The following is an 11,433-nucleotide window of genomic DNA, read 5'->3' as shown; positions in this document are numbered from 1 at the left end:
AAGATCCCTTGTTTCCTGTACTGGCATAAAGGCTGGGTTTATTTTTCCCAGAGTGGGACGGGACACCCCTCCTCCCCAATCCCCAGTGTGAGGCAATGCCCAGGAGGGATAGAGGGAGAGAGGGAGAGGGCTTAAGTGCCATCCGTCCTTCAACCTCTCCCCCTCTCCTTGCTTCTCACTGGCACCGAGTCCTCAGCAACACATGTCTCTGATCAAGTGCAGCCTGCGTCATCAGTTAGTAAACTCCAGGCTCCAGGAAAACCAACAGAGAGCACATTCATCCCTGGCGACCCTGTGACTGAGTGTGTGATTCATTACTGTTTAATATGCACTCTATTCACCCCAACAACTCGACCACCTCTCCAATTCTGTCCTCAGGCAGACTCCAAACCCTGATGAAATCCATCATTAGACATACTTGTGGTGTTACTGTTGTTGGGTTCTTTATTTACCAGGTGCAGTTGTCCATGGCCTATTTGCAGACAGAGAAATAGCAGTATAGGTGACTTTGTTGGTGTGAGCTTTCTCTTCACAGGCAACATACAAAGAGGAGACCATTATTTTCTGTACGATAGGAGGGTTGGCGAGTATACACTACCAGGCAAAAGTTTGGACACACCTACTCATTCCAGGGTTTTTCTTTATTTTTACTATTTTCTACATTATAGAATAATAGTGAAGACATCAAAACTATGAAATAACACATATAGAATAATGTAGTAACCAAAAATAATAGTTAAACAAATCTAAATATATTTTATATTTGAGATTATTCAAAGTAGCCACCCTTTGCCTTGATGACAGATTTGCACACTCTTGGCATTCTCTCAACCAGCTTCATGAGGTAGTCCCCTGGAATGCATTTCAATTAACAGGTGAGTCTTGAAGGCTAGGCGTCCCGCTAGTGGGACAACTTCCGGTGAATCTGGAGGGTGCACAATTCAAATAAATAATCATAAAGATTATGGATTTTAAACATTTAGGTACATACAAGTGTCTTATATCGGTTGAAAGCTTAAATTCTTGTTAATCTAACTGCACCGTCCGATTTACAGTAGGCTTTACAGCGAAAGCATGCCATGCGATTGTTTGAGGACGGCGCCCAACATCTAAATATTTTTCCACCGGCACATGTTTCATAAATTCACAAATAGCGATTAAATATACACTTACTTTTTGAAAATCTTCCTCTGAGTTGTCATCCAAAGGGTCCCAGGTAAAACATGCAGTGTCGTTTTGTTAGATAAAATCTTTCTTTATATCCCAAAAAGTCTGTTTAGTTGGCGACATTGATTTGAGTAATCCACTCGTTCAACATGCCAAGATAGGAATCCGAAAATCTACCCCTAAACTTTGTTTCAAAAAGTGAAATTACGTTTCTATTTAATCCTCAGATACCCTAAAATGTAAGCAATCTATAATATTCCATACTGAAATAAGTATGTTCAATAGGAAACCGAAATTAGCAGGTGCGCCTTGTCTTCATGGCCGGTACACACATGAATTTCCAAGCAGATGTCCTTGTACTAAAACTCATTATTCTTACTCGTTTGGAAGAAACAAGCATGAAACCTTTAACAAAGACTACTGACACCCAGTGGAAGCCATAGGAATTGCATACTGGGAGCTAGATTGAACTATTTCCTTATACGTTCCATTGTAAGAGCATGGGCTCTCAAAAAAAATGATGTTTGGTTTTTCTTTGATTTTCTCCTACCATATCTATTGTGTTATTGTCTCCTAAATTATTTTAACATTTCTACAAACTGTCTTCTTTCCAATGGTATCGATAATATGCATAACCTGGCTTCAGGGCCTGAGCAACAGGCAGTTTACTTTGGGCAAGTCAGTCAGGCGGAAATTGAGAAAAAAGGACCCTAGCCTGAAGAAGTTTTAATTTGTGGAATTTCTTTCCTTCTACATGCATTTAAGCCAATCAGTTGTGTTGTGACAAGTATGGGTGGAAAACAGAAGATAGCACTATTCAGTGAAAGACCAAGTCCATATCATGGCAAGAACAGCTCAAATAATCAAAGAGAAATTACAGTCCATCATTACTTTAATACATGAAGTTCAGTCGATGCGTAAAATTTCAATAACTTTGCAGTCGCAAAAACCATCAAGCGCTATTGTTATATCTACCTTAGCTGTCAAAGAACGCACATCTGCACAGTTTCACATTGCACATCCCGCTAAGGACCTGTGCCACTCATTCTGACAATCCATTCATCCGTAAAGCCGCACACTCTCTTAAACCATAACAACGTACAGTACGACGAACAGCACGTCGTACCCTACATAACTGTAACGGCCGTTGGTGGAAGAAAGTGAGGACCAAAGTGCAGCGTGGTATGTGTTCGTCATGTTTATTCGAAACTGAACACTAAAATGCAAAACAACAAAGAGACAACCGAAACAGCTCCGTCAGGTGAAACACACACTAAACAGATATTACAGTAACTACCCACACCACACAGGTGGGAAAAGGCTTCCTAAGTATGGTTCTCAATCAGAGACAACGATAGACAGCTGCCTCTGATTGAGAACCACACCGGCCAAACAACACAGAAATCCAAAACATAGAAAATTAACATAGAATGCCCACCCTATTCACACCCTGGCCTAACCAAAATAGAGGATAAAAACCTCTCTATGGCCAGGGTGTGACAATAACAGCTATGATGAAACTGGCACTCACGAGGACCGCCACAGGAAAGGAAGACACAGAGTTACCTCTTCTAAAATAAGGGTTAAATAAAAAGTGAAATACCTCTGCTGCAGAGGATAATTTCATTAGAGTTACCTGCACCTCAGATTGCATCCCAAATAAATGCTTCACAGTGTTCAAGTAACAGACACATCTCAACATCAACTGTTCAGAGGAGACTGCGTGAATCAGGCATTCACGGTCAAATTTCTACAAAGAAAGCCCTACTAAAGGACACCAATAATAAGAAGATACTTGCTTTGGCCAAGAAACACGAGCAATGCACATTAGACCAGTGGAAATCTGTCCTTTGGTCTGATGAGTCCAAATTTGAGATTTTTGGTTCCAACCACTGTCTTCGTGAGACGCAGAGTGGATGAACGGATGATCTCTTCATGTGTGGTTCCAACTGTGAAGCATGGAGGAGGAGGTTTGGTGGTGTGGGGGTGCTTTACTGGTGACACTGTCTGTGATTTATTTAGAATTCAAGGCATACCAGCATGTCTACCACAGCATTTTTGCAGAGTTACGCCATCCCATCTGGTTTGCGCTTAGTGGGAGTATCATTTGTTTTTCAACAGGACAATGACCCAAAACACACCTCAAGGCTATGTAAGGGCTATTTGACAAAGGAGAGTGATGGAGTGCTGCATCAGATGACCTGGCCTCCACAAACACCTGATCTCACCTCAATTGAGATGATTTGGGATGAGTTGGACTGCAGGGTGAAGGAAAAGCAGCCAATAAGTGCCCAGCAGACTGTAGGAAAAGTATTCCTCATGAAGCTGTTTGAGAGAATGCCAAGCGTGTGCAAAGCTGTCATCAAGGCAAAGAGTGGCTACTTTGAAGAATATAAAATATAACATCTATTTTGATTTGTTTAACACTTTTTGGTTTACTACATCATTCCATATGTGTTATTTCATAATTTTGATGTCTTCACTATTATTCTACAATGTAGGAAAGAGTAAAACTAAATAAAAACCATTGAATGAGTAGGTGTGTCCTTACTTTTAACTGGTACTGTACATGGGTGAGAGGTGATTAGATAGCTATTCAAGGGGAGATTATACCTTTATTGCAAGTTAAACACACCCCAATTTCTTACAAAGACTATCAACATAAAACTAGTTGCACTTAACATTTCTCCTGACAATTTACTTAGTTGTTGAGTTTATATTTCTTGGCACGGCACACATTGAAAAAACAATGTAACTGCCCCCTGAAATCAGCATACTGCACTGCCATGTTGGGAAACATGCAGAGTAGAGAACCACAGACAGGGACTGGCACCTGAAGGAAAGATCCCGTAGGAATCCACAAGTGTAGAACTCAGCAGCACTCAGTGTAAAGCTGCAGGTCGGCAGCGGTGTGGCCAGGGAGAGCTACCCCCAGGCCTTCTGTATCATCGGTGCAGGATGAGTCGTGTTTATGGGAGGCTGACAGCTCCTTCCTGTATCCCAGGCCCTGAGCCCTCTGTGAGCCCTGGCTGCTGCTGCACTGAAGGCCGCTCTCTCTCTCTCCCCCTGACTGGGACTGGGAGCGGGCGTGGGTGGGAGCAGTGGGGGGGGGGGGGATTTGGTGCAGTGGCAGTAAGCAGTGAGGGTTAGCACTTTAGCCCCTCGGCTCCTAGCCTGTCTTTTTTTGGGTGAAGTAGGCCAATGTAAACTCCCATTTCCTGCCGGCCTGTCTCTGAGGGGGAGAGATGATCCTCCTGTGAAGAGAGAGAGGGCTGCTTCTCTGCAGGGACACTTCACACTAACACACATACATATACATAAATAGATATACAACCAAGAGACAGAGAGAGTGAGAGAGAGAGAGAGAGAGAGAGAGAGAAATACACAAACACAGTGGGGCTCTGGAATGTTAAACACATGCTTTATGGCATAAATAGCAGCCACTTTTGGTAAATTACAGTGAGTGTTCTGGCACTGGGAAGCGCGCAGCAGGAAAAAGTTCTCAGATTTCAGAACCAGGCATTCTACACTCCCAAAGGAAGAGGAGTGTCATGTACTGTTTTCAGTTATTAAAATGTTTTGAAATATATACAGTAACTGAGTGTGGTGAAGGTTATGATATTGTTTGGTTTCAAATGGTAGCTTGTGTTTAAAATGGTTCTACATAGACTTTGTGGCAAAGATCAGATTAAACTACAGAGACATGATTCATACAACAGAAAGAGTGATTCCAATGTAGTATTAAGAAGTTTTGACTAACTAGAGAGCATAATCCGACTATAACCGTTACTCACTTCAACTTGCCATGCTGTGTGATTTTATTGGAAGAGCTGATACCCTCGCCTGAGAACATGTTAAAAATGCACAACATAAAACTGGTCTCAATTCATTCCAAGCAGCTGGAACTTAAAAGGCCTGCTGTACAAGAACATCCAGGTCAAAGGTGCAATGGTAACAACCAAATGACTCATATAAGACTCTTTGTTAGTAGACAGCTGTATGACCAAATGTCTAGAGCTCTTCTTTCTAACAACTACCCAGACCCAGTGGTTAGCATGTGTCATGTGATTCACTAAACAGACTAAAACTCACAACAGAAGTCTTATCTCCAGCTCTGTGAATATTTCCCTGACTGTGAAGGAAATGATGAGTTTAAGAAGCATGTGGCTAGCTGCTCCAGCTGACAGAGGCTGAGTGGAACAGTTTACATCACCTTCTGCCACAGCCCACGCACCCTCACTGCTCTGTGACCAGACCTGATCACTCAGAAAACCATGGGAACTTGGACTCTCCTGGCTACACAGACTCTGACTCACTGTCTGGGCTACAGAGTAGGAGACTTAACTCCCTCAAAACAAGGAAATATAGACTTGGAACCAGGTTAAATAAGATGAATGTTGGCCAACAAATCTACTCTCTCTTTCACACACTTGCGCAGTGTAAACAGTGGCTGCAGGAGGCGAGTGACAGGTGGAGACATTGAGCAGGTGCATGCAGTTGTACCTGTCCATCAATCAGTGTGTTCACCTGCCTCTCTCTAAACATCACAATGTCCAACTCAAACTGCTCATCCACAACCAACACAACATTTACAGTTGCTGAAAGAGAGCCATATCCTAATTATCAGTCTCTAACCAAACATGTACATACCCGGCTGTTGTATAAGCAGTGTTAACTCAGACTTTAAAAAAAAAAAGCTAATTTTAAAAGGTAACCACTTTTTTTTTACATAAATTACTTTATTGAATGTAAATCCATCAGCTATGAAATATTTGAAATAGAAGTGAAAGACAAACAAACACAGTAAAACATTGAAATAAGACTACATACCATCTGAACATTGCACTGTAAAACACCACCATATAAGGTTTAGGATTTTATTTATCCATCTCTGTACAGCCAGGGCTGTGAAACCATGCTTCTATGAGACATTTTATTTGGCCCCTTCTTCCCCCAGTTCTGAGTGTTTGATGCATAATATTAATACACTTAGTCAACATTTAAAAAACTACTACCAGTTGAGGTAAGAAGGCACGGCACATCTTTGGTTTAAAATAATACATTTCATAAAACAAGTTTATATCTTACAAAAAATGGTGGTTCTCTCTACCATTGTCGAGAACAATGGGAATATTTAACACTGTGGTAACCTGGAGTGCATGGCTTTCAGGAATTTAAACAACATTGAAGGAGCAAAGCTACCATGAGGAATGACGACAGAAACAAATGGCTTTATCCTATTTCGGAAACACATCAGATTACAGTGGGGCTTGGTGTGGTCAAAATAGCGGCTTAAGACAAACCCACTGGAGACAAAAGCATACAAAGGGACCAACGGACTCCATCCTCTTTGTGACGATGACATACTTCCTCTTTCTAGGGGCGGTGGAAGTCACCTGTTATTGGCCCAGTAGAGGTCAGGGCCAGAGCACCTGTTAGCACCCTGTCTAGCTACACCACTCTACCAGCGACAGCTGTGTGTGTATGTCATGCTGAGAGATGTATCCCACCCACACACCTTTACATCTCAGCAGCTGTGTCTGTGTCTAGGCCATGATGATCCGGAGCTGGCTTGGCCAACACCGAGGCTGGGCTAGAACTCAAAAGTACACGGTCACACTAACCCCCATGAGTCTACAATATGTATGAGAAAAAACAATGTTTGGGACTGGGAGAATGGCAGGATTACAGAGTTCAGAACATCTACCAGATTTGTCTTGCAATGGGAGGAGTTTGAAAATCTGAGGAGTTCCTTAAATGTGATTGAAACAGAGAAACTGAGATGGCTATGGAAGTTGCATTCAAAGAGATGAGTCAGGGTCAACTTCCTCTTCTACTAGTAAATGGTGGATCTATGGTCTCTGTTGGCAGATTGGTTCAGGTTCCTCTAGTCTTGCTTATGGTATGGGTCTGTAGATGCCCCCACTTCCCTGAGGTCCCTCTGCGGATAACTGCCTGGCTCATTCCTGCTCACACTGTGGAGGAGGAGCAGCAGCTGGCTGCACTGTGTTTCTGGAGGAGGGACATGCGGCTGAAGGTACGGGAACACACGCCACATTGGTACTTCTTCACCTCAGCGTGAGTCTGCAGGTGCGCCCGCAGGTTGGAGCGGTCAGCAAAGGCACGGTTACAGTGTTGGCAGGAGAACGGGCGTTCACCTAAGGAGAAGATCGTAGGAGGAGCATGGGTTAGAGATGCATGACACTAACTGTGACTTTAAGGACCACACACACCGCACCGAATGTTGATCTGCCATTCATCTGTGTGGTGTGTTTTAGGGACCATCTGCTGATGTACGTCTGACTACCGACATTGTCGCACAATTCTACACGAAGACAGACACAGCCGGCACTCTGTTCAGAGGGGCTAAGTACTCTCGGCCCGCAAATGCTATTGGTGTGTCCAAGCCTTTAAGCCTCTGTCTGTATATGAGACAGGGTCTGTGAACCTTGGCTTTGATAAGCAATACAATGCTAACTTCTCCCCCACACAATAATATCAATTTGGCAGTCTCAGGCTCAGCAGAGTGGTTCATTAACACCTTAGTGAATCACCCTCAAAGCTCATTTAAAGGGTAATGATGAATCTGGTGTCAGGCTGGGTGAATCACTACCAGACTTGAATTAACATGATTAAATCAGTGCCAAATTAGATTACTACTTTCAAGTTGCTGCTGGTGGTAAGTGGGCAGTTTGATAGCTGAGCCCTTCCTTATGCTCTTTGTCCCCTTCATCACAAGATAATCCTGCATTCTGTTGTCTCAAACAGTAGCCAATGATACGATCATTCTCAGTGAGTCATTGTTAGGGCTCCCGAGTGGTGCAGATGTCTAAGGCACTGCATCTCAGAGCAAGAGGTGTCACTACAGTCCCTGGTTTCATTTCAGGCTGTATCACATCCAGCCGTGATTGGGAGTCCCATAGGGTGGCGCACAATTGGCCCAGCGCTGTCCGGGTTTGGCAGGGGTAGGCTGTCATTATAAATAAGAATTTGTTCTTAACTGACCAGCCTAGTTAAATAATAGATACAATAAAAAAAATATATATAAAAATGCAGTAAGGTAGAGTCACAATAGAGCCCCACAGTGGAGGTGTCATAATACCCACAAAACCTAGAGGTCAAACAGGGAAATGGTTCCAATAGTTTTTCAACCATTCATTATTCCTATAGGGGATTTTAGAAACGCTTAAAATACAGGCTGTGTTTAGTGTAGGCTTACCCTGATGTGACGTTTTGATAACCATGTAAATGTTTCTCGGACAAGGTGACTTTCATCAATATATTCGGCTCTATTCACTCTCAGCGTTTCGAAAATGCTAACTAGCATCAAAGTAGACATCATACAAGACAACAAATCCCTGCAAGCTCCTGCACGTCATCTCTAGCTGGCACCTTTGCTAACAGGCACATTTTAAAACATGTAACCAATTTATTAATTACTACATTTATCTAACATTAGATAGTTAATCCAGAGATGATGACCTTTTCCTCAACTTCACAGTCTTGTACGTGTTTCTAAAAAAATGAATTGTGGGGGGGGAAAAACTATTGGACCGTTAGATTTTATGGGTACTATGACTCATACTGTGGTACTCTATGAGTGATCAATGACCAACGAGCCCACAGGGCTTCTTCATGTGCTCATGTCTACCACTACACTGTAATGATGATCCAATCAACTGAGTAACCAAACCTCCCTTCCACCAAAGTCATACCAAATGGCAAGTGTAAGAGTTCTTACCAGTGTGTGTGCGAATGTGGCCGCGCAGCAGCCAGGGCCTGGAGAAGGCTTTCCCGCAGGTGGGGCAGACACAGGGTAGCGTGTGTGAGCGAATGTGCATCTTCAGAGCCCCCAGGCTGGTGTACTCTTTAGGGCAGTGCTTGCAGAAGAAGGCTGGCCTTGCTGCAGTGACTGGGGCCACTCTCTCATCCTCGTTCGGGGCCCCATGACTCTTGGTGCTGGTGCGTTTGGGGCGCTGAGGGGGGTGGTAGGTGTCTGTGGGTTCGGGGCTGGGTGGGTCAGAGGTGCGCCCCTCGTCCTCCTCCCCACTGCTACTGGCACTGCTGCTGAGGCTGGAGGGGGAGCTGAGGTCCAGGGGACCGGGGGTGGGAGAGGCATCAGTGGGGAATGTGGGGACGTAGAGAGCTGGAAGGAAGCTCACGTCCCATACCAGTCCCGCTGTGTAACAGGTGGTAGCTGAGTTGTTGTCCCCTGCTGGAAGCTCAGCTAGTGGGTACCTCTCCAGTGATGTGGCTGAGGGATGAGGAAAAGGGTTAGAATACAGAGGTACATTTACAGCACTGTTGTCAGATACTAAGATGTTTTCATCATGTACATACGATTAATGTAACTGGAACGACACAACACAATAAAAAAAAATATTATGATATTTGGATAGGCAACATATTTTCAGCTTGTAAAGCAACAACTGCCACTGTCAAGTTTCCCCAGAGTATTTTTACACACACAAAAAAGAAGTTTCAGCAAAGCTGAGATTTCATGGGCCATTTCCTCCCACATATTTACATGGGGTAGAAACATGAATGGTAGCTCTGTACAGTTTAGGGGGAACTTTTATAATGGGCCTTACTTGAAAACTGAGAGAGAGTATAATTCATAAAGGTTGCCAACAAGGAGAAAGTTGTAATGGAAAAAGTTGTAAAAACTTAAGATCATGTAAAAAAATATATACATATATATTTCCAAAGGTTTATTGTAAGGAACACGAATAGAGAAAACAGGTGTCACCTATTCTGTAATATTTTATACATGTATGTATTCAGCTTCATACAAGGAATGAATAAAGTAAAGCTTACTCACCATTTTGACACTCCAATTCACTGTAGTTGGGTTTTTTGTTGGCGAAATACTTTTTGACCAAGAAAGACCGAGGCATTTTTCCACTTTGCGAATTATGTGCGCAAAATATCCACTGGTTCAAACTGTGTGGAAATAGGCAGACGTCTAGGATTTAGATCCACATGAGAATGGCGGTATATAGAAAGAACAAAAGATTACTGAAACGTATAGTCCACCAGTTTGTCTGAACTTGTTCAACTGTGGACCGCTGTGTGACTGTCTCCAAAATGCTGCTCTCTCTTTGCTGAAATACTCTGACACAGGCAATGGGGGTGTGCTCGCCCCGAGGGCACACCCCACCTACATATGAGCGCAGGAAGCGACACTCGCTAACCCATTCCTAAACAAAAACATGTGCCCCAAAAGCGATAACAATGGCCATCTATCAAATTGACCTGCATACAACACACATCAATGCAATAGTCTTTGACCATTCCGATTACGCAAATTAAACACTTGAGGGCAATAGCGCGCTTCCATAAACAGATTGACCCATCTGGAGACTTGCATGGAGACAATTGCGCAAACGTGTCAGATCACTAAACAGCTCATTTATTCGACTTCAAGACAATAATGATTGTTCTTTAAGACGCCAGTATGTCTGAAACAGGAGAATGATGGTTTGACTGCTGTGTATGTCGATTCTATCAATATGTCCATAGGCCAACAGTCCAACTGATTAGGTCACATAGGGCGAGACAGTGCTTTTTTTATTGTTTTCTTCAGCATGATCAACGTGCAACATTTGGATAAGGGACTCCTTATTCAGATACGATAAATAATTTAAGTATTGTGGAATTAATACTTGGCAAGCGTTTATTATGTAAAGAAAAATCTACCTGGTCTCAGAGTATTTCGTATTATTATTTAAATCTGGAATTTGCCAAACGTTTAATATGTTACGAATTTTCAAAACATATATGTTATGAATTCTAGCTAGGTGGCTAGGAATTTGGTTTAGGATTTGGGTTAAGTTTAGGAGTTAGGTTAAAGGGTTAGGGGAAGGGTTAGCTAAAAGGGTTAAGTTTAGGGTTAGGTGAAGTGTTAGGTAAAAGTGTTCAGGTTAGGGTTAGGGGAGGGTTAGCTAACATGCCATGTAGTGCCAAATTAGCAACAAAAAAAGTATATGTAGTTCAAAAGATTCAAACTCGCAACCTTTGGGTTGCCAGGCATTTCCATTTAACATCCGACCAATCACCATACTTCAGTTTCTTCCTTAAGTAACCATCTCTCTTATGTAACCACACCAAACTTAACATATCATACTAAACAGGGTGTCTCGGATTTACGTACAGAATAATACGAAATGTTCTGAGAGCATGTTGTGGAAAATAGGTCTGATTTACAGTTGCCACCAGTGCCTAGGTTACTCCTGGTATGTCATGGCGCCACCCTTTGGGAAGAAA

General features: G+C 42.9%; 1 protein-coding gene across 1 annotated transcript; it reads right to left on the bottom strand.

Moving 5' to 3' along the window:
• Positions 1 to 6,007: 6,007 nt before the first annotated feature.
• Positions 6,008 to 10,451, bottom strand: LOC109897691 (protein snail homolog Sna). Its single transcript, XM_020492209.2, has 3 exons — positions 9,989 to 10,451; positions 8,909 to 9,421; positions 6,008 to 7,325 (listed from the first exon to the last, which is right to left on the bottom strand). The coding sequence occupies exons 1-3, from the start codon at positions 10,062 to 10,064 to the stop codon at positions 7,138 to 7,140; spliced, it is 777 nt and encodes a 258-aa protein (XP_020347798.1). The 5' UTR covers positions 10,065 to 10,451; the 3' UTR covers positions 6,008 to 7,137.
• Positions 10,452 to 11,433: the final 982 nt, after the last annotated feature.

The sequence above is a fragment of the Oncorhynchus kisutch genome, linkage group LG1 (assembly GCF_002021735.2).
Source record: "Oncorhynchus kisutch isolate 150728-3 linkage group LG1, Okis_V2, whole genome shotgun sequence".
Taxonomy (NCBI): Eukaryota; Metazoa; Chordata; class Actinopteri; order Salmoniformes; family Salmonidae; genus Oncorhynchus; species Oncorhynchus kisutch.
The sequence above is the reverse complement of the archived record's forward strand: the minus strand, read 5'-3'. Positions and strand labels throughout refer to the sequence as shown.

Coding starts and splice junctions, on each gene's coding strand:
- LOC109897691 (XM_020492209.2), bottom strand. CDS start 10,064: ATGCCTCGGTCTTTCTTGGTCAAAAAGTATTTCGCCAACAAAAAACCC. Junction 9,422..9,988: donor TGAATTGGAGTGTCAAAATG/GTGAGTAAGCTT, acceptor CTCATCCCTCAG/CCACATCACTGGAGAGGTAC. Junction 7,326..8,908: donor CCACATTCGCACACACACTG/GTAAGAACTCTT, acceptor TCTTCTCCTTAG/GTGAACGCCCGTTCTCCTGC.